This window comes from Ranitomeya imitator, chromosome 5 (assembly GCF_032444005.1).
Source record: "Ranitomeya imitator isolate aRanImi1 chromosome 5, aRanImi1.pri, whole genome shotgun sequence".
Classification (NCBI taxonomy): domain Eukaryota; kingdom Metazoa; phylum Chordata; class Amphibia; order Anura; family Dendrobatidae; genus Ranitomeya; species Ranitomeya imitator.
The window spans coordinates 638,061,331-638,084,892 of record NC_091286.1 but is presented as its reverse complement, the minus strand read 5'-3'; the positions used below and the strand labels follow the sequence as shown (position 1 = coordinate 638,084,892).

At 46.6% G+C, this 23,562-nt stretch overlaps 1 protein-coding gene across 1 annotated transcript in view; it reads right to left on the bottom strand.

Annotated features, from left to right (window-relative positions):
• LOC138637886 (uncharacterized) overlaps positions 1–23,562 on the bottom strand; it is a 136,060-nt gene that overhangs the window by 48,935 nt on the left and 63,563 nt on the right. The window contains exons 3-4 of the mRNA XM_069726819.1: positions 23,291–23,461; positions 23,136–23,201 (exon numbers count right to left, since the gene is read on the bottom strand). Of these exons, the coding sequence (XP_069582920.1) occupies positions 23,136–23,201; positions 23,291–23,461 (237 nt within the window). The remainder of the gene's footprint in view (positions 1–23,135; positions 23,202–23,290; positions 23,462–23,562) is intronic.

The window sequence follows — 23,562 nt, the reverse complement described above, 5'->3', positions numbered from 1 at the left end:
AAAACGATGCTTCAACTCCTGAAAAGCTTCCACGGCAGCAGAAGACCAATTAGCCAAATCAGCACCCTTCTTGGTCAAATCGGTCAATGGTCTGGCAATGCTAGAAAAATTACAGATGAAGCGACGATAAAAATTAGCAAAGCCCAGGAATTTCTGCAGACTTTTCAGAGATGTCGGCTGAGTCCAATCCTGGATGGCCTGGACCTTAACCGGATCCATCTCGATAGTAGAAGGGGAAAAGATGAACCCCAAAAATGAAACTTTCTGCACACCGAAGAGACACTTTGATCCCTTCACGAACAAGGAATTAGCACGCAGTACCTGGAAAACCATTCTGACTTGCTTCACATGAGACTCCCAATCATCAGAGAAGATCAAAATGTCATCCAAGTAAACAATCAGGAATTTATCCAGATACTCACGGAAAATGTCATGCATAAAAGACTGAAAAACAGATGGAACATTGGCAAGTCCGAACGGCATCACCAGATACTCAAAATGACCCTCGGGCGTATTAAATGCCGTTTTCCATTCATCTCCCTGCCTGATTCTCACCAGATTATACGCACCACGAAGATCAATCTTAGTAAACCAACTAGCCCCCTTAATCCGAGCAAACAAGTCGGATATCAATGGCAAGGGATACTGAAACTTAACAGTGATCTTATTAAGAAGGCGGTAATCAATACACGGTCTTAGCGAACCATCCTTTTTGGCTACAAAAAAGAACCCTGCTCCCAATGGTGATGACGATGGGCGAATATGTCCCTTCTCCAGGGATTCTTTCACATAACTGCGCATAGCGGTGTGTTCAGGCACGGACAAATTAAATAAACGACCCTTAGGGAATTTACTACCAGGAATCAAATTGATAGCACAATCACAATTCCTATGCGGAGGTAGGGCATCAGACTTGGGCTCTTCAAATACATCCTGAAAGTCAGACAAGAACTCTGGGATGTCAGAAGGAATGGATGACGAAATAGACAAAAATGGAACATCACCATGTACTCCCTGACAACCCCAGCTGGTTACCGACATAGAGTTCCAATCTAATACTGGATTATGGGTTTGTAGCCATGGCAACCCCAACACGACCACATCATGCAGATTATGCAGTACCAGAAAGCGAATAACTTCCTGATGTGCAGGAGCCATGCACATGGTCAGCTGGGCCCAGTACTGAGGCTTATTCTTGGCCAAAGGTGTAGCATCAATTCCTCTCAACGGAATAGGACACCGCAAAGGCTCCAAGAAAAATCCACAACGTTTAGCATAATCCAAATCCATCAGATTCAGGGCAGCGCCTGAATCCACAAACGCCATGACAGAATACGATGACAAAGAGCATATCAAGGTAATGGACAGAAGGAGTTTGGACTGTACAGTACCAATGACGGCAGAGCTATCGAACCGCCTAGTGCGTTTAGGACAATTAGAAATAGCATGAGTGGAATCACCACAGTAGAAACACAGCCTGTTCAGACATCTGTGTTCTTGCCGTTCAACTTTAGTCATAGTCCTGTCGCACTGCATAGGCTCAGGTTTACTCTCAGACAATACCGCCAGATGGTGCACAGATTTACGCTCGCGCAAGCGACGACCGATCTGAATGGCCAAGGACATAGACTCATTCAAACCAGCAGGCATAGGAAATCCCACCATGACATCCTTAAGAGCTTCAGAGAGACCCTTTCTGAACCAAGCCGCCAGTGCAGATTCATTCCACAGAGTGAGTACTGACCACTTCCTAAATTTCTGACAATATACTTCTACATCATCCTGACCCTGGCATAAAGCCAGCAAATTTTTCTCAGCCTGATCCACTGAATTAGGCTCATCGTAAAGCAATCCAAGCGCCTGGAAAAACGCATCAACATTACTCAATGCAGGGTCTCCTGGCGCAAGAGAAAACGCCCAGTCCTGTGGGTCGCCGCACAAAAAAGAAATAATAATCAAAACCTGTTGAATAGGATTACCAGAAGAATGAGGTTTCAAGGCCAGAAATAGCTTACAATTATTTTTGAAGCTCAGGAACTTAGTTCTGTCACCAAAAAACAAATCAGGAATAGGAATTCTTGGTTCTAGCATAGATTTCTGATCAATTGTATCTTGAATCTTTTGTACATTTATAACGAGATTATCCATTGAGGAGCACAGAGCCTGAATATCCATGTCCACAGCTGTGTCCTGAAGCACTCTAATGTCTAGGGGGAAAAAAAAAAAAAAAACTGAAGACAGAGCTGAGGAAAAAAAAAAAATGATGTCAGGACTTCTTTTTTCCCTCTATTGAGAATCATTGGTTTGGCTCCTTGTACTGTTATGCTGTGCTATCAGGCAACACAGTGTGCAGTAATCAGCGCACATACAGTGATATGGCAATAACCCAAAAACAATAGAACAAGCTCTGAGACGTGGAATCTCTGCAGATTGCAATACCTGAACCTATCCTCACACAACTAAAAGCAGCAGTGGATTGCGCCTAACACTACCTATGCAACTCGGCACTGCCTGAGGAGCTGACTAGCCTGAAGATAGAAATACAAGCCTGACTTGCCTCAGAGAAATACCCCAAAGGAATAGGCAGCCCCCCACATATAATGACTGTTAGCAAGATGAAAAGACAAAACGTAGGAATGAAATAGATTCAGCAAAGTGAGGCCCGATATTCTAGACAGAGCGAGGATAGCAAAGAGAACTATGCAGTCTACAAAAAACCCTAAAGCAGAACCACGCAAAGGGGGGCAAAAAGACCCACCGTGCCGAACTAACGGCACGGCGGTGCACCCTTTGCGTCTCAGAGCTTCCAGCAAAAGAGAATAGCACAGCTGGACAGAAAAAACGGAAACAAAAACAAAGTAACACTTCTCTAGCAGAGCAGCAGGCCACAGGAAAGATGCAGTAGCTCAGATCCAACGCTGGAACATTGACAAGGAGCAAGGAAGACAGACTCAGGTGGAGTTAAATAGCAAGGCAGCCAACGAGCTCACCAAAACACCTGAGGGAGGAAGCCCAGAGGCTGCAATACCACTTGTGACCACAGGAGTGAATTCAGCCACAGAATTCACAACATGTTACACTCCAAGGTGTTCCCCAGGTTTCGTCCACATTGCTTCGATCTTCCTACTCTCGTTTAGTAGTTGTTGGAAACTACACTGCATTAGGCCTACAAATTGGGTATGGGGTGTAGAGATGGTGTCTTCCACTCCAAGGTGTTCTCCAGGTTGCCTTTCCTGAGCTTCTATCTTCAGGCTCTTGTTAAATAGTGGTTAAATGGAACAACTGCATTTGGCGTACTAGTTGGTTTGGGGCCTACTAACAGTGTCTGCCGCTCCTTGCTGTTCTCCTGGTTTCCTGTCCTGAAATTCCATTTTCAGGCTCTCGTTAAGTAGTTGTTAATGTTAGACTGCATTTGGCCTACTAGTTGGGTTGGGGCCTACTATCGGTGTCTGCCACTCCTTGCTGTTCTCCTCCACTGAACAAAGCTGTGCCGCCTGTTTACTACGGTTGCCAATTTTGAACTGCATTTCGACTACTTACTGATTTGGGCCTACTCTCTGTGTCAGCCTCTCATTCCAGTTGTCCTCCACTGCAATGCCCCCTGGTTACTCCTGTGTTACCAATTTTGAACTGCATTTAGCCCACTTTATTCTTTGGGCCTATATCTGTGTTTCCTCCTCATCCTGCCCATTGCCCAGCCAGTGATAGATGAGTCTGCTGGTACATTGACCCATAACGCAACATTCCCCGTGCACGCTACACAGCAAGATTGTGACCCTGCTGAAAGTCAGGTTCCTCTTCCCGCATACCATACCACCTTACACGGGGACAAAGAGGAAGGTGCAGATGAAAGTGCAGGTTCCTTCATCAGGTGGGGGGAGGAATACTAGTTGGCGACGTCACTGGCACAGGGCCTCTCATAGTACGCAAAAGTGTTGCTGCCGGTGGGAGGCGCCCCCGCCGTGCAAACACACCGCTGTACTTTGAGGGGCCCTGTGCCAGTGCCAATGCCAACGAGTGGGCCCCCCCTGCTTGCTCAGGATCATAGCACTTGCAAAGTTGAAATACTTACCTCTCCCTGCTCCACTGCCGTGACGTGGTCCAGATTTCCTGGGCCCACTAATTACTTGAACCAGCCCTACCCCCCACAACTTTAGCCAAATGACCCCCAATTTGAAATGCCTTCCAATTATTATAAGGTAAATTACGATTGACAAGCTTCTGTAACAAGAATGGATGTTTTTGCCATTAAAATGGGCAGTGTAGGTGTTTTCCTGGCCTCCACTCACTGCCGACTATGCTCCCCCATTGACTTGCATTGGGTTTCGTGTTTCGGTCGATACCCGACTTTTCGCGATAATCGGCCGATTCCACTTGACTCGACTTCTAAGATAGTCGGGTTTCGCGAAACACGGCTCGACTCTAAAAAGGTCAAGGTCGCTCAACCCTAGTACCGGGTGTACAAAATTCTATAGCAGATGCTTTGTCTCGTTCACAGTTGGAACGTTTCCGGGAGTTGGCCCCAGACGCGGACGCCTCAGGAGTGGTATGCCCTTCACGTTTGTGGAAAATTGTTGCGGACGAGGACGGTTGATTCAATCCTCGGTCTCGAGGTCGACGTGGCTTGCTTACAAATCGGCTTGGGAAATCTGGGAGAGCTGGTCTGGCCAATGGGGAGTGGCTGAATCTGACAGTGATAGGACAATGGCGGTATTGTTTTTGGTGGGCAAAGCAGCTGAGTGGAATTGGTCTGTATCGAAAGTGAACAAATTTATGGCGGGCTTGGCTTTTGGTTTCAAGCTGCAGGGGTCGGTCGATGTTACCAAGAATTTTCTCGTAGTACAGGCCCTGAGGGGTTTTTGGAGCGGGAATGTTAGTTTTGACAAGCGTAGACCCATTTCGTTTAGTTTGTTAGTTAGGTTAGGAGCTGCAGTTGGGAGAATTTGTGGTTCTCAGTTCGAAGCTGCCTTGTTTAGGTTGGCATATTCTTGGGCGTTTTTTGGGGCATTGAGATTGGGCGAGCTGGTGTCCCCTAACAAAGCTAAGGCGGGAGGTTTGTTGGCAGAGGATGTTGATTTCTGGGTAGGAGGTATTTCCTTTTTGATTCGGCGGTCGAAGACTGACAGGTGCGGAAAGGGTAAGCGGGTGGTCTTAGGGAGGGTAAATGGATGTTTGATGTGTCCGCAGCGATGTTTGGAGGAGTACTGGGGTTTGTGGTCGGTTAGGTCGGGCCCGTTACTTTGCCACCAAGACGGGGCTTTCTTGTCACGTTTTCAATTTTCGGCGGTTTTAAAAAACGTTTTGGTCGAGTTGGGACTGGATCCTGGGTCCTACGGGTCTCATTCTTTTAGAATTGGGGCCACCACGGTTGCGGATAGTTTGGGTTTAGGGACTGATGTGATTAAACGAATCGGGCGATGGAGTTCTAATCGTTATTTGACTTATATACGGCATTAGTTTGTTTGGGGACTATGTAGTCTTCTGGTTCATTTAATTATTGTTCTGTTTTTCAGGTCGGCCCCCGTTATTGACATGGATTTTCGGACATTCGTTCGTGTATTGGGGTGCGGCGCGGGCTGATGCTAGGCCGGACGGCAGACAATTGGGTTTTCGCCGCGACACGGTATTGATTCGATGGTTGGAGTTCCGGATATGTTATGGAACAGGTTGTTGCCCGAATTTTCCCGGGCGGTGCGTTTGGATAGAGCTCCAGATATCTTGCTGGTGCACATGGGGGGGAACGATTTGGGTACGAAGCCGGTTAGGGAATTGATCAGGGACATCCGCTTCGATTTTCTGAGATTGTGGGTCTCTTATCCGGGAGTTCTGACGGTATGGTCCGACATTGTGCCCAGGAAGCAGTGGAGGTTGGCTCGGTCCTTGACAGGCATTAATAGGGCCAGGATCAAACTTAATAGGGCTGTGGGGAAGTTTGTATCCAGGAATGGGGGAATTGCAGTGAGGCACTTTGAGTTGGAGGCCGGGGGTGGTAACTTCTGGAGAGAAGATGGTGTGCACTTAAATGATATCGGTATTGATTTGTGGGCGCTTGCCATACAGGAGGGTGTGGAAAGGGCGTTGGCAGTGGTGGGGCACTCACGAGCCTGAGGTGGTCAGGGCTGTTTGTGGTTGGCGGGGGGGCGGGGTTCTTGGAGTTGGTGATGTTTATTGGAGGAAGGTCAATTGGATGGGGGTGGATCTGGCTTGTGGTTACGTGCTCTGGAGGGGGATTGTCCTCGGGAGCTTTAAGGTTTTTGGTCTGCCCTGAAAAAGGGTTACATGGTGCCCTCGAGCTGGTGGTCACGGCTGAGGGTAAAAAAGTGTTGGTTTTTGCCTATATATATATGATGCCAGATCTTTTAGCTCCAAGAACCCTCCCCCTCAAGTTTTCAGATAATTCTGTTATGATTATAATGTTTTAATTGTTGTTTGTTAATAAACTGGCCGCTGTGGCCAAAAATTTCCAAAGAATTTAATGTTTCATGTTCTTTTGCATATTTAGCATAAGACGGGGGTGGTAGAATTTTGGTCTGGGGGTGGGGGGGGAAAAATTTTTCCATATGGGCTATACGCGGTCAAGAGGGGGGCTGGAATGGGCAGAGCTAGATAGAAGCCCCCCATGACTGCGTTGCCATGGGAGGGTTTTTTCCCATATTATGTTTTGAATTTAATGAAGGGGCTTGGCTGTGGGAAAAAGGGGAGGAGGAGCTGGGGGGCTGGGTATCACTGACAAGGGGGAAAAGTGCGGGAGAAAGTGCAGTCACGAGGAGGAAGTCAGCAGAGAAAGAACACCCACCCTCCCTTTGTTTTCAGGAGCATCGATTAGTGCTTTTGTTTAGGGTATTTAATACGATTAGTTCGCGGGTGAGGTTGTTGTTTTTAATAATTTTTACGAGTTTTCATTGTCACAGTGGCAAGTATGGAGGGGGGGCGGGGTTCTTGGAGTTGGTGATGTTTATTGGAGGAAGGTCAATTGGATGGGGGTGGATCTGGCTTGTGGTTACGCGCTCTGGACGGGGATTGTCCTCGGGAGCTTTTGGGTTTTTGGTCTGCCCTGAAAAAGGGTTACATGGTGCCCTCGAGCTGGTGGTCACGGCTGAGGGTAAAAAAGTGTTGGTTTTTGCCTATATATATATGATGCCAGATCTTTTAGCTCCAAGAACCCTCCCCCTCAAGTTTTCAGATAATTCTGTTATGATTATAATGTTTTAATTGTTGTTTGTTAATAAACTGGCCGCTGTGGCCAAAAATTTCCAAAGAATTTAATGTGTCATGTTCTTTTGCATATTTAGCATAAGACGGGGGTGGTAGAATTTTGGTCTGGGGGTGGGGGGGGGGGAATTTTCCATATGGGCTATACGCGGTCATGTCTGAGCCTATCCAACTGCAACCCCAGTACTCAACCAACATGCTTAGTATTGTGAGAAGTGAGAAGAAAGCAAAAAACGTTAATGAAGTATATTACAAAAAATCCTAACTTGGCAATGTTTAGATCTTGCCAAGCAGCAATTTAAAGCAGCTTGTAAAGGAACATGAACTATGAGCTGAAACATCACTGCAGCATTTAAGGCTACAGGTTGAACTCAATGGATTTGTGTCTAACGTCAACCTTAAAAACTATGAAACTATGTTTGGGAGAGAGGGAAACAAAATAAGGTAATTAAGTATATTACAAAAAATAATAACTTTGCAATACTTGGAGGATAATTACAAATATAAAGAAAAGTTTAGCTATTGCTGAAGAGCCTCAGATTTGTAAGAATAGTAAAAATCTGAAGATCTACATGTCTCACACGAATGTGTTGCGGCTGTGTGACAGTCATAACACATGCATGTGCAGCGCCCCAGGGTCCTGGTCATTGCAGTAATATCATTCTCCTCTAGGGGAGGGTGGTGTTACGTTTGGAGGCAAAGAAGGACAACTGCATCCAGGTATCACAAACATGCAACACATTTCACACTCCAGGCCACCAGAGGAGCTCTTGCTCCTATTTATTAGGTCGCTCCCCACACTTAGGTAAAACTGGTTGCCTGTAGGGAAAGTCAGTTAGTTGCTGGCTGAGCTCCGCTCAGTTAGTTGGTCCCTGGCAGGGGTGGGATCCTGTCAGAGAGCAAAAAAGAAGGACACAGAGCTGTGCATGCCCTCAGAGCTGCAGCTCTTAAAGAGAGACATCGAAGGCAGAACTGTATTGCAGCGAGCGTGCAAAGAAGTCGTAGCAAAGGAGTGGATATCAGAAGGGGACCAGCTCTACAAAGGCTGTCTTATTCTGGGGCGCAGAATCCCGGTAGCCGGAACACCGAGGAAGTTACAACCTTTATGCCTTGCTCCAGAGACCGGCAGGACAGCTAATTTCACATTACCTGTCCGCCCTACACCCAGGAGGAACGGTGGCACCCCTTAGAGGCTGGGGCATGATAGAGTCCCTATAAACTGCCTCAAGCCACCAGTCATATGGGTTTGTCCTATCCTATCTGGGGGACAGAGAAAAACATAACATCTACAACAGTTGTGAGGACCTTATGAGAAGCTTAGCAGTAAGGGACTACAACACTGCAGCGCAAAGGAAGGCTACTGATTTCCACCTGGACAAGGGGACTCTGGACTTGACTACAAACCGGCCGGACTCTGCCTGCCCTGTGATCTGGTGCCCTGGACTGTGGATGCTGAATTCTTCAGTAAAGGTAAAGAGACTGCAACCTTGTGTCCTCGTTCTTGCCACCGTGACATCCCCCTATGAAGTACCAGACCCAGTGCCGAGTACCACGGCCCCATGGGGGCGATCCATCTTAGCATCACGAACAGGATCTACTAAAGCCTGAAAATCAGGTCATGTGTGCCTAGAGACTGTGCCAGAACTGTGCCTAACCGTGATTTATGCTAAGACTGTGTGTCTAATGGACTGTGATTTGCCGCCAAAACTTCCTGCCAAAACCGCTGCCATTACAGTGCCACGAGGAGCGTCGGAGAAGAAGAAGGGCGTGCCAACATGGGAGGAGACTGTTATGATCTGGTGGCCTTGGAGCAGCATGAGACGTACTCTGGAGAAGGTGGTACCTTTACTGACCGCAAACCCTGAACTAGCAGCGCAACTAGAAGTAGCCGTGGGGGGTACCTAACACTCCCTAGACCCCTCGACACAGCCTAAGAACTAACTACCCCTAAAGACAGAAACAGGAAACCTATCTTGCCTCAGAGAAAATCCCCAAAGGAAAGACAGCCCCCACAAATATTGACTGTGAGAGGAGAGGGAAATAACATACGCAGAAAGAAATCAGGATTTAGCATAGGAGGCCAAACTAGCTAAAAAGAAAGAAAAGAACAGAGTACTATGCGGTCAGTATTAAAACACTAAAAAATATCCACCACAGAAAATACAAAACACCACATCTGACTAAAGACATGGAGGGTATATCTGCATCTCCAGAGAAATAGCTAGGCTGCAAAAAATCCTTCACAGACTAAGCTGGACAAGACAAAAACATGAAAATGCACAGAACTATAAGGTCCACAGCAGGTGGACAGCAAAAACAAAGCCAGGACTTATCTTTGAAGAAAAGCACAGCAAACAGGAGAGACCAGAAGGGATGTGAATCCTCCAAAAACAATGGACAACTGGCACTGACTAAAGGATCAAGCAAGGCTATATAGCCCAGCCCAAATTGCAAAAAATAGATACGCCTGATAAATGCTGCGATCCAACTACCGCAGCACTACCACTCATAACCACCGGAGGGAGCCCAAGAGCAGAATTCACAACAGGAGACTACCAAAGCTGCACCAAAAGCGATGAACTCCCTCTCTGACTGCTGCTACGTGATGAGGACGTGTCCATCAGCCAAAGAGGTCCGCCTCCTGGTTTGCAATTGCGGGAACCAGAAGGAGGAGTCCCGCCTCCAGAAAATGGAGGAGCAGCGTGCATGTGTGGCTGCAGATCCAGGAGCAAGGATGGTGAACAGCAGGTACCTGAACGACGACGAAGTGACCCAGGGCCATCCCAGGAGACCGGAGGCGAACCCGGACTCGTCGCTACAGGAGGATCTGAACTTCTTGGAACCGCAGGTGGAGGAGCTGAGTCACCAACCCCTGGACGCAGAACTGACTGCGGTGAAGAAATGGAAGTTGGCCCTGTGCAGGAAGATCACGCTGGAAGAATCGCGGTCCGAGCAGCAGCGGACTCCACCGTCCTCATCAGCGGAGCAGACCGGCATCGGTGGAATCACATCAGACGCAGGTACAGAAAACGCCCCTGCCCCAGTGACCGATCCCACTCCAGTGATTGCTCTCCCTCCAGCCACTGATCCTGCTTCAGTGACCATCCCTCTCCCAGACTACGACTGGACCCCAGCCTCCGCTCCAGCTCCAGCGACTCCCCACACCACTGAGAAAGACACTACTCCCGCTCCTAGCATCCGTGGGCATACCGCTGGACGTGAGCCCTGAGGGGGTGATCTTCCAATGGGATGCTCAGGGAGTCAGGTTGAACGGTTCCCTGGGAGAGGCCCAAAAGGGAGAATCCTATATCGGAGCCCTCACCTGGGAGGAGTATTGACAATGCTTGATCATACAGTGGAAAGACAGAAAGGAACAGGAAGCCCAACGTAAAGTGCACAACCATAAAACCAAACGCTTTAATAGGAGTCCAGCGAAGCAGGGGATAGTAGTAGCCTTTCACCCGAAAAGGGGTTGAGGCTTCATTCAGGAACCTTGACTGCAGACAGAAGTCTATGTCACCAGCCGTGGAATCCCATCTCCGGGAAGGACAGCCTGACCGAGATTTGTGCCGAGGGGATCATGTGACCTACACCTGCCACTGGAGCGAGAAAGGCTGGTACTCCAGGAACGTTAAACGATGTGTACCTGCAGTAGCACCACCTGGTGCCAAAACTAAGACCACCAGCACTATCCCTCCAGTCTCTGAAACAGCAAATCCTCAAACCAACACTACTACAACCGTGTGCCTAATCACCACCACTGAAACTGTCGCTGTGGCAAATGCTATAGCTGAAATCCATACTCAGACAGCTAATGACTTGCCCATACATGAGAGGCGAACCAATGACGTTGATATAGCATCAGATGAGAACTCGGATACAAACCTTCCCAGGCCAGAACGTGTTCGTTACAGGCTGATGTCTTGCAGACTTGTTGTGAATTCTGTGGCAGAGCTCCCTCCTGTGGTCACAAGTGGTACTTCGGCTGATTTTCTCTATGAGCTTCCGTTGGTGGAGGAGAGTGGTACTGCGGCTTCTGAGTTTCCTTCCTCAGGTGATGTGGTGAAGTCGTTAGGTGCTGCTCTATTTATCTCCACCTAGTGCTTTGATCCTGGCCTCCAGTCAATGTTCTAGTATAGGATTTGTTTCCTCCTGGATCGTTCCTGTGGCCTGCTGCTCTGCATAGGTAAGTTCCGCTTTTGTTAGTTTTGTTTGCTGTTTTTTTTTCTGTCCAGCTTGCTTGTTTGTTTTTTCTTGCTTGCTGGTAGCTCTGGGACGCAGAGGGTGTACCTCCGTGCCGTTAGTCGGTACGGAGGGTCTTTTTGCCCCCTTTGCGTGGTTATTTGTAGGGTTTTGTGTTGACCGCAAAGTTACCTTTCCTATCCTCGCTCTGTTCAGAAAGTCGGGCCTCACTTTGCTAAATCTATTTCATCTCTACGTTTGTCTTTTCATCTTATCTCACAGTCATTATATGTGGGGGCTGCCTTTTCCTTTGGGGTATTTCTCTGAGGCAAGGTAGGCTTATTTTCTATCTTCAGGCTAGCTAGTTTCTCAGGCTGTGCTGAGTTGCATAGGGAGCGTTAGGCGCAATCCACGGCTGCTTCTAGTGTGGTTGGAGAGGATTAGGGATTGCGGTCAGCAGAGTTCCCACGTCTCAGAGCTCGTTCTATGTTTTTGGGTTACTGTCAGGTCACTGTATGTGCTCTGACTTCTATGTCCATTGTGGTACTGAATTACCTGATCACAACAGTACTGGAGGCCCAAGTACTAATGATTCTCAATAGAGGGAAAAAAGAAGTTCTGAGACCATTTTTTTTTCTCTGCACTGTGTTTTGCCTTTTTTTCCCCCTAGACATTTGGGTGGTTCAGGACACAGGTGTAGCGATGGACATTAAAGGTCTGTCTTCATGTGTGGATCAGCTCACGGCAAGAGTACAAAATATTCAAGACTTTGTGGTTCAGAATTCTATGTTAGAACCAAGAATTCCTATTCCTGATTTGTTTTTTGGAGATAGAACTAAATTTCTGAGGTTCAAAAATAATTGTAAACTATTTCTGGCTTTGAAACCTCGCTCCTCTGGTGACCCAGTTCAACAAGTTAGGATCGTTATTTCTTTTTTACGTGGCCACCCTCAGGACTGGGCATTTTCTCTTGCGCCAGGAGATCCTGCATTAAGTAATATTGATGCGTTTTTCCTGGCGCTCGGATTGCTGTACGATGAACCTAATTCAGTGGATCAGGTAGAGAAAAATTTGCTGGCTCTGTGTCAGGGTCAGGATGAGATAGAGGTATATTGTCAGAAATTTAGAAAGTGGTCCGTACTCACTCAATGGAATGAAGGTGCGCTCGCAGCTATTTTCAGAAAGGGTCTCTCTGAAGCCCTTAAGGATATCATGGTGGGATTTCCTATGCCTGCTGGTCTGAATGAGTCTATGTCTTTGGCCATTCAGATCGGTCGACGCTTGCGTGAGCGTAAATCTGTGCACCATTTGGCGGTATTATCTGAGCATAAACCTGAGCCTATGCAGTGCGATAGGACTTTGACCAGAGTTGAACGGCAAGAACACAGACGTCAGAATGGGCTGTGTTTCTACTGTGGTGATTCCACTCATGCTATCTCTGATTGTCCTAAGCGCACTAAGCGGTTCGCTAGGTCTGCCACCATTGGTACGGTGCAGTCAAAATTTCTTTTGTCCGTAACCTTGATCTGCTCTTTGTCATCTTATTCTGTCATGGCATTTGTGGATTCAGGCGCTGCCCTGAATTTGATGGACTTGGAGTATGCTAGGCGTTGTGGGTTTTTCTTGGAGCCCTTGCAGTGTCATATTCCATTGAGAGGAATTGATGCTACGCCTTTGGCCAAGAATAAGCCTCAGTATTGGACCCAGCTGACCATGTGCAAGGCTCCTGCACATCAGGAGGTTATTCGCTTTCTGGTGTTGCATAATCTGCATGATGAGGTCGTGTTGGGGTTGCCATGGCTACAAGTCCATAATCCAGTATTAGATTGGAAATCCATGTCTGTGTCCAGCTGGGGTTGTCAGGGGGTACATGGTGATGTCCCATTTCTGTCTATTTCGTCATCCACCCGTTCTGAGGTCCCAGAGTTCTTGTCTGATTACCGGGATGTATTTGATGAGCCCAAGTCCGATACCCTACCTCCGCATAGGAATTGTGATTGTGCTATCGATTTGATTCCTGGTAGTAAATTCCCAAAAGGTCGACTGTTTAATTTATCTGTGCCTGAGCACGCCGCTATGCGGAGTTACGTGAAGGAGTCCTTGGAGAAGGGGCATATTCGCCCGTCATCGTCGCCATTAGGAGCGGGGTTCTTTTTTGTGGCCAAGAAGGATGGTTCGCTGAGACCTTGTATAGATTACCGCCTTTTAAATAAGATCACGGTTAAATTTCAGTACCCCTTGCCGCTGTTATCTGATTTGTTTGCTCGGATTAAGGGGGCTAGTTGGTTCACCAAGATAGATCTTCGTGGTGCGTATAATCTAGTGCGTATTAAGCGAGGCGATGAATGGAAAACTGCATTTAATACGCCCGAGGGCCATTTTGAGTACCTAGTAATGCCATTCGGACTTGCCAATGCTCCATCAGTGTTTCAGTCCTTTATGCATGACATCTTCCGAGAGTACCTGGATAAATTCCTGATTGTATACTTGGATGATATTTTGGTCTTCTCGGATGATTGGGAGTCGCATGTGAAGCAGGTCAGAACGGTGTTTCAGGTCCTGCGTGCTAATTCTTTGTTTGTGAAGGGATCAAAGTGTCTCTTTGGTGTTCAGAAGGTTTCATTTTTGGGGTTCATTTTTTCCCCTTCTACTATCGAGATGGACCCTGTTAAGGTCCAAGCCATCCATGATTGGACTCAGCCGACATCTCTGAAAAGTCTGCAAAAGTTCCTGGGCTTTGCTAATTTTTATCGTCGCTTCATCTGCAATTTTTCTAGTATTGCTAAACCATTGACCGATTTGACCAAGAAGGGTGCTGATGTGGTCAATTGGTCTTCTGCTGCTGTGGAAGCTTTTCAAGAGTTGAAGCGTCGTTTTACTTCTGCCCCTGTGTTGTGTCAACCAGATGTTTCGCTTCCATTCCAGGTCGAGGTTGATGCTTCTGAGATTGGAGCAGGGGCTGTTTTGTTGCAGAGAAGTTCTGGTTGCTCGGTGATGAAACCATGCGCCTTCTTTTCCAGGAAGTTTTCGCCTGCTGAGCGAAATTATGATGTTGGCAATCGAGAGTTGCTGGCCATGAAGTGGGCATTCGAGGAGTGGCGTCATTGGCTTGAAGGAGCTAAGCATCGCGTGGTGGTCTTGACTGATCATAAGAACTTGACTTATCTCGAGTCTGCCAAGCGATTGAATCCTAGACAGGCTCGTTGGTCGCTGTTTTTTGCCCGTTTTGACTTTGTTGTTTCGTACCTTCCGGGCTCTAAAAATGTGAAGGCGGATGCCCTGTCTAGGAGTTTTGTGCCCGACTCTCCGGGTTTATCTGAGCCAGCGGGTATTCTCAAAGAGGGAGTAATTGTGTCTGCCATCTCCCCTGATTTGCGGCGGGTGCTGCAAAAATTTCAGGCTAATAAACCTGATCGTTGCCCAGCGGAGAAACTATTTGTCCCTGATAGGTGGACGAATAAAGTTATCTCTGAGGTTCATTGTTCGGTGTTGGCTGGTCATCCTGGAATCTTTGGTACCAGAGAGTTAGTGGCTAGATCCTTTTGGTGGCCATCTCTGTCGCGGGATGTGCGTTCTTTTGTGCAGTCCTGTGGGATTTGTGCTCGGGCTAAGCCCTGCTGTTCTCGTGCCAGTCGGTTGCTTTTGCCCTTGCCGGTCCCGAAGAGGCCTTGGACACATATCTCTATGGATTTTATTTCTGATCTTCCCGTCTCTCAAAAAATGTCAGTCATTTGGGTGGTTTGTGATCGCTTCTCTAAGATGGTCCATTTGGTACCCTTGTCTAAATTACCTTCCTCCTCTGATTTGGTGCCATTGTTCTTCCAGCATGTGGTTCGTTTACATGGCATTCCAGAGAATATCGTTTCTGACAGAGGTTCCCAGTTTGTTTCGAGGTTTTGGCGAGCCTTTTGTGCAAGGATGGGCATTGACTTGTCTTTTTCCTCGGCTTTCCATCCTCAGACTAATGGCCAGACCGAACGAACCAATCAGACCTTGGAAACATATCTGAGATGCTTTGTTTCTGCTGATCAGGATAACTGGGTGTCCTTTTTGCCTTTGGCTGAGTTCGCTCTTAATAATCGGGCCAGCTCGGCTACCTTGGTTTCGCCATTTTTCTGCAACTCTGGGTTCCATCCTCGTTTCTCTTCAGGGCAAGTTGAGTCTTCGGACTGTCCTGGTGTGGATACTGTGGTGGACAGGTTGCAGCAGATTTGGACTCATGTAGTGGACAATTTGACCTTGTCCCAGGAGAAGGCTCAACGTTTCGTTAATCGCTGACGCTGTGTGGGTCCCCGACTTCGTGTTGGGGATTTGGTTTGGTTGTCTTCTCGTCATATTCCTATGAAGGTTTCCTCTCCTAAGTTTAAACCTCGTTTCATTGGTCAGTATAGGATTTCTGAGGTTCTTAATCCTGTGTCTTTTCGTTTGACCCTTCCAGACTCTTTCTCCATCCATAACGTATTCCATAGGTCATTGTTGCGGAGATACGTGGCACCTATGGTTCCATCTGTTGATCCTCCTGCCCCGGTTTTGGTGGAGGGGGAGTTGGAGTATATTGTGGAGAAGATTTTGGATTCTCGTGTTTCAAGACGGAAACTCCAGTATCTGGTTAAGTGGAAGGGTTACGCTCAGGAAGATAATTCCTGGGTCTTTGCCTCTGATGTCCATGCTCCCGATCTTGTTCGTGCCTTTCATATGGCTCATCCTGGTCGTCCTGGGGGCTCTGGTGAGGGTTTGGTGACCCCTCCTCAAGGGGGGGTACTGTTGTGAATTCTGTGGCAGAGCTCCCTCCTGTGGTCACAAGTGGTACTTCGGCTGATTCTCTCTATGAGCTTCCGTTGGTGGAGGAGAGTGGTACTGCGGCTTCTGAGTTTCCTTCCTCAGGTGATGTGGTGAAGTCGTTAGGTGCTGCTCTATTTATCTCCACCTAGTGCTTTGATCCTTGCCTCCAGTCAATGTTCTAGTATAGGATTTGCTTCCTCCTGGATCGTTCCTGTGGCCTGCTGCTCTGCATAGCTAAGTTCCGCTTTTGTTATTTTTGTTTGCTGTTTTTTTTTCTGTCCAGCTTGCTTGTTTGTTTTTTCTTGCTTGCTGGTAGCTCTGGGACGCAGAGGGTGTACCTCCGTGCCGTTAGTCGGTACGGAGGGTCTTTTTGCCCCCTTTGCGTGGTTATTTGTAGGGTTTTGTGTTGACCCCAAAGTTACCTTTCCTATCCTCGCTCTGTTCAGAAAGTCGGGCCTCACTTTGCTAAATCTATTTCATCTCTACGTTTGTCTTTTCATCTTATCTCACAGTCATTATATGTGGGGGCTGCCTTTTCCTTTGGGGTATTTCTCTGAGGCAAGGTAGGCTTATTTTCTATCTTCAGGCTAGGTAGTTTCTCAGGCTGTGCCGAGTTGCATAGGGAGCGTTAGGCGCAATCCACGGCTGCTTCTAGTGTGGTTGGGGAGGATTAGGGATTGCGGTCAGCAGAGTTCCCACGTCTCAGAGCTCGTTCTATGTTTTTGGGTTACTGTCAGGTCACTGTATGTGCTCTGACTTCTATGTCTATTGTGGTACTGAATTACCTGATCACAACACAGACTACTATAAAATAACCAAAAAAAATCTGAAAACGACTGTACATAGTTATTCAACTCTTTTTGCTACTTAAACCTGACCAGGTCCCCATTTAAAGGGGTCCTCAGTTCCAGGAGGATCCTATGTTTGCACAAGTTTTGCACCTGTTCACACAAGTTGCTTTAAGGAACTGTGAATCATGAACTGTGCATGATCGGAACTTGCTTGTATATAGTTTGCACCTTCTTAAAGGTGCTTCCTACTGCTTTTACAAAAGGAAGCTTTTACAGAGACTGCTTCTGAAAGAGACTTTTCCTAATCTTGTTGTGAGAACTGCTTTGTTTGTCAGAGACCTGAAGAAAAACCCATTGGCGTGGTACAATTCCGGGTCGGGTTACACGCCTTGTAGCCCGCCCAAGACCAATGTTGGGGGTTAATAACTGGTCCCTCGCTTGTTCCTGTTGTTACAGTATTAATGTTTTGCACTACCTCAGAAAGGAGACTTGAGTTCACACTTAAGGGGAATGTTTAATCAATGCACTTTGCTAAATTAGACTTGAATATAGATAGAATTGTGTTTTACATAGCCGATAGTATGTAGCTTATATTATAGAGCACTTTTCAATAAAAAGAAGAGAAGGAAAATGCAGTGAGCCCGTGGGGGTTGATAGACTGTTCTGCACTTGAATAAAGAAAATGCTTGATTTGCACTTAAAGTTCTAAGATAGTATACCTGTGAGCGTTATTGTATTTCATAGCTAGTTAACTGTTGCACTGTTCCATAATGTCTAAAAAGGGAGCTCACAATGTAAATATGTTTTTTGTTATGCAACGTTCAATAGTCCTCACCTCCCACAAAGGGAAGCACCAGTTCATATTAACTTGTTTTATAGCATTTCAAAAATTTGTATGTCTTTTTGCTAATCTGTAACCCAGTGTCCCGGTCGTTGCAGTAATATCATTCTCCTCTAGGGGAGGGTGGTGTTAGGTTTGGAGGCAAAGAAGGACAACTGCATCCAGGTATCACAAACAAGTAACACATTTCACACTCCAGGCCACCAGGGGGAGCTCTTGGTCCTATTTATTAGGTCACTCCCCACACTTAGGTAAAACTGGTTGCCTGCAGGGAAAGTCAATTAGTTGCTGGCTGAGCTCCGCTCAGTTCGTTGGTCCCTGGCAAAGGAGGGATTCTGTCAGAGAGCAAAGGAGAAGGACACAGAGCTGTGCATGCCCTCAGAGCTGCAGCTCTTAGAGAGAGACATCGAAGGAAGAACTGTATTGCAGCAAGCGTGCAAAGAAGTCATAGCAAAGGAGTGGATATCAGAAGGGGACCAGCCCTACACAGGCTGACCGAAACAGCTGTTTGTGGATGGATACCATGTTTTGGCATAGTTGGTTTTCCTTTTTGGATGCTGCCCTTCCTGTGGTTGCTCCTTCCTGGTGAAAGACCTGGCTATTTATTGCTTGCGTTGAGAAACACGTGATGGTGTCTCCGTGGCTTTTCTACATGCATTTGCATATTTCCCATAAGGGATGGGGGCAGGGTTCTGGATTACTGCGTTGAGAAACACGTGATGGTGTCTCCGCGGTTTTGGATGTTTTGATCTCCCTGAGGTCATTCATCCTTATGTTTATAGTCCTTTTTACCAGGCACTGCTCCTAAGAGCCAGTTTCCTACTCCACACTAATGAGGGGCAAATACCCCGAAACAGCTGTCTGTGGATGGATACCATGTTTTGGCATAGGTGGTTTTCCTTTTTGGATGCTGCCCTTCCCGTGGTTGTTCCTTCCCGGTGAAAGACCTGGCTATTTATTGCTTGCGTTGAGAATCACGTGATGGTGTCTCCGCAGCTTTTCTACATGCGAATACCATAGGTGGCGTCACGAATATTTCCCTTAAAGACCTTTCCCTTTTACATGAGCACCCTGGCTGATGGACCGGGTCGTTGCCACCGTGACATCCCCCTGTGAAGTACCAGACCTGGTACCGAGTACCCCTTTCCCACGGGGTGACTCATATGGAGAGCCTGTTTGTTGGGCTCTCCATGCATGTGTGGTGACACTGAAACAGCTGCGACACAAGTAGCTGCGACGCCGGACAGCTGATCAGCCGGAGCAATCCAGGTAGCTGGGTTCCCTCTACAGCTTATTTGCTAAGCGCTAATGCTTGGTGAATAAGAAGGGACCCGGACAGATTCGTTCATCTCTAGTGATGAGCGAAAAAGCTTGATTAAGGTGTTATTCGAGCATGCTCGTGTGCTAGCCAATGACTTTCAATAGATACTGTTGGAGAAATAGCGCAAAATAGGGTCTTAGCCGGGATTCAGATGGTTAGACACAATAGGATTAGGGTTGAGCGAAACGGATCGTTCATTTTCAAAAGTCGCCGACTTTTGGCACAGTCGGGTTTCATGAAACCCGACCCGATCCCTGTGTGGGGTCGGCCATGCGGTACGCGACTTTCGCGCCAAAGTCGCGTTTCAATGATGCGAAAAGCGCCATTTCTCAGCCAATGAAGGTGGACGCAGAGTGTGGGCAGCGTGATGACATAGGTCCTGGTCCCCACCATCTTACAGAAGGGCATTGCAGTGATTGGCTTGCTGTCTGCGGCGTCACAGGGGCTATAAAGGGGCGTTCCCGCCGACCGCCATGTTACTGCTGCTGATCTGAGCATAGGGAGAGGTTGCTGCCGCTTCATCAGAAGCAGGGATAGCGTTAGGCAGGGTCCATTAACCCCCAAACCGCTTGTGCTGTAGCGTTTTCCACTGTCCAACACCACCTTTTGTTTGCAGGGACAGTGGAAGCTACATTTTTTTTCCTCAGCGCTGTAGCTCATTGGGCTGCCCTAGAAGGCTCCCTGATGGCTGCATTGCTGTGTGTACGCCGCTGTGCAAACCAACTGCTTTTTTCAAAGCACAAATCCTGTTGTTCCTTCCTTTCTGCACAGCTATCTTGTTTGTTTGTCCACACTTTTGATTTAATTTGTGCAGCAGTCCACTTCTTGTTATTGCTGCCTGCCATACCTTGCTGAGATTACTGCAGGGAGATAGTAATTGTAGGACAGTCCCTGTTTTTTTTTGGTTTTTAAATTCTCCCTGAAAAAAATAAATAGTGGGAGATTAATCTTGGCATTTGTGCTTGAGTGCCAGTCGTGTGTGCAATCTCTCTCCAATTGTGGGGCACAGAAAGCCTAGTGTCTATAATCCTTTTATTTATTTATTTTTTTAATTCTCCCTAAAAAAAAATAGTGGGAGATTAAGATTGGCATTTCTGCTAGAGTGCCAGTCCTGTGTGTGCCATCTCTCTCCAATTTTGGGGCACAGAAAGCCTAGTGTGTAATACTGGCCCTGATTTCTTGGCAATTCACCCTAACAAAAAAAAGTAGTGGGAGATTAAGATTGGCATTTCTGCTAGAGTGCCAGTCCTGTGTGTGTCATCTCTCTCCAATTTTGGGGCACAGAAAGCCTAGTGTGTAACACTGGCCCTGATTTCTTGACAATTCTCCCTAACAAAAAAAAGTAGTGGGAGATTAAGATTGGCATTTCTGCTAGAGTGCCTGTCCTGTGTGTGGCATCTCTCTCCAATTTTGGGGCACAGAAAGCCTAGTGTGTAATACTGGCCCTGATTTCTTGGCAATTCTCCCTAACAAAAAAAAGTAGTGGGAGATTAAGATTGGCATTTCTGCTAGAGTGCCAGTCCTGTGTGTGCCATCTCTCTCCAATTTTGGGGCACAGAAAGCCTAGTGTGTAATACTGGCCCTGATTTCTTGGCAATTCTCCCTAACAAAAAAAGTAGTGGGAGATTAAGATTGGCATTTCTGCTAGAGTGCCAGTCCTGTGTGTGCCATCTCTCTCCAATTTTGGGGCACAGAAAGCCTAGTGTGTAATACTGGCACTGATTTCTTGGCAATTCTCCCTAACAAAAAAAAAGTAGTGGGAGATTAAGATTGGCATTTCTGCTAGAGTGCCAGTCCTGTGTGTGCCATCTCTCTCCAATTTTGGGGCACAGAAAGCCTAGTGTGTAATTCCGGGGCTGATTTCTTTACAATTCTCCCAGAAACAAAAAAAAAGGGGGAGATTAAGATTGGCATTTGTGCTTGAGTGACAGTCCTGCGTGTGTGGCATCTCTCTCAAATTGTGGGCCACAGAAAGCCTAGTGTCTGCAATACTGTTTTTTTTTTTGGGGGGGGGGGTTTAATTCTCCCTTAAAAAAAAAAATATGGGAGATTAATATTGGCATTTTTGCTCGAGTGACAGTCCTGCGTGTGTGGCATCTCTCTCAAATTGTGGGCCACAGAAAGCCTAGTGTCTGCAATACTGATTTTTTGGGGGGATTTTTAATTCTCCCTTAAAAAAAAAAAATATGGGAGATTAATATTGGCATTTTTGCTCGAGTGACAGTCCTGCGTGTGTGGCATCTCTCTCAAATTGTGGGCCACAGAAAGCCTAGTGTCTGCAATACTGTTTTTTTGGGGGGATTTTTAATTCTCCCTTTAAAAAAAAAAATATGGGAGATTAATATTGGCATTTTTGCTCGAGTGACAGTCCTGCGTGTGTGGCATCTCTCTCAAATTGTGGGCCACAGAAAGCTTAGTGTCTGCAATACTGTTTTTTTTTTTTTTTGGTTTTTAATTCTCCCTTAAAAAAAAGATATGGGAGATTAATATTGGCATTTGTGCTTGAGTGCCAGTCGTGTGTGCCATCTCTCTCAAATTGTGGGCCACAGAAAGCCTAGTGTCTAATTTTTTTGGGGGGGTTTTTAAATTCTCCCTGAAAAAAAAAAAATAGTGGGAGATTAATATTGGCATTTGTGCTTCTGTGCCAGTCGTGTGTGCCATCTCTCTCAAATTGTGGGCCACAGAAAGCCTAGTATGTTTTTTTTTATTTTGGTTTTTCAATTCTCCCTGAAAACAAAAAAAATAGTGGGAGATTAATATTGGCAATTGTGCTTCAGTGCAAGTCGTGTGTGCCATCTCTCTCAAATTGTGGGCCACAGAAAGCCTAGTGTCTGTTTTTTTTATTTTGGTTTTTAAATTCTCCCTGAAAACAAAAAAAATAGTGGGAGATTAATATTGACATTTGTGCTTCAGTGCAAGTCGTGTGTGCCATCTCTCAAATTGTGGGCCACAGAAAGCCTAGTGTCTGTTTTTTTTTATTTTGGTTTTTAAATTCTCCCTGAAAACAAAAAAAATAGTGGGAGATTAATATTGGCATTTGTGCTTCAGTGCCAGTCCTGCGTGTGTGGCATCTGTCTCATTTTGTGCCACAGAAAACCGAGTGTGTAACATTGTGCCTGATTTTCCTTGCATAGATAATAAGTGACTGGCACACTCCGGACGTGTTGTGATGCAAAATTGGGGTTTATTATACATACAGTAACACAAACGTTTCGGTCATAACTGGACCTTCATCAGTGTGCTAAAGAAAAATACATACAAAGGGAGTGATATCCAAAACATAAAGGATCAAAAATATACAAAATAAACATAAACAAAATGAACAAAAGTATATACAACACAAAAGGTCATGTTTCCAGAAAGAATTGATAATAACATCCTAGGAGGACCGTCAAAACAAAATTTGCCGAGAAAGAAGCGAACAATTGTGTGCAGGTCTGGTGACATGGAAGAGGGAGCAAGAGGAAGGAAGTATGGAAAGTAGGTGATGAAAGACACACTGTGCCGTGAGGTAAGGCTGAAAAGGTAAACCTACCTAGATAACTAGTATGTTGAAGGAGCCCCAATAATTGAAACTACATTGCATCTGAGGGGAAATAAAGTGCATATATACATGAACCTGTGCGTCCCTAAATGGGCCAAAGCGTAATGCTATAAGGCTTAATGTGTCATATAAGATGGTTACATACCAGAAAAAAGCCTGGAGCTATATGAAATTCAGGTGATAGTATCGGTCCATGGACACAGGGGAATATGGCCCAGATGGTGCTATCTGCAGGGGAGATTGGTACAATGTAGATTGTGCCTGTGAGCCACTGGGTCATGTAGGTATATGGTACCTACCAGAAAAGAAGCCTGAAGGTATATAGATCCCAGCAGGTGAGAACAATCTGCAGATGCAGGGTGGTGTATCACAGGTAACGCTATCTGTAAGAAGGATAGGTAAGGTATAAAATGGCACTAGTGAGCAATTAGATAATGAGCGGATGTAGTACACAGGACTTACCCCCCAGTAGATATGAAACCATGCGGAGTCACCGCTGCTGTGAGCTAAGAGGGAGGTATGCGCTGTCTGTACAGGGAGAGTATAAGCAGACATTGTATAAGGGGGATGTCGCTCTGTATTGCTAGGACAGAGAGCGTGCACTGTGTAGAACTTACCAGCCTGATGAGTGGAGGGAGCACGCGGTGTCCACCGCAAGTGCAGGCTGGGGAACGGAGCACCAGGGACCTCCTTATATAGTGGGGAGGTGAAATAGTGTGTGCATAGTAGTTGCCGGAGAAGAGAGGCCGGAGTGGGCGGGGCCGGGTGATGTGAGTGTCACATGACCGCTGGGGGCAGTGTTATTTGTGTTCCACTGTAAAGGAGAAGAGGTGGAAGTGCGTTCCAAGGTAGTGGATTGGCTGATATCGAGGTGTGCTACGGTGGCCCC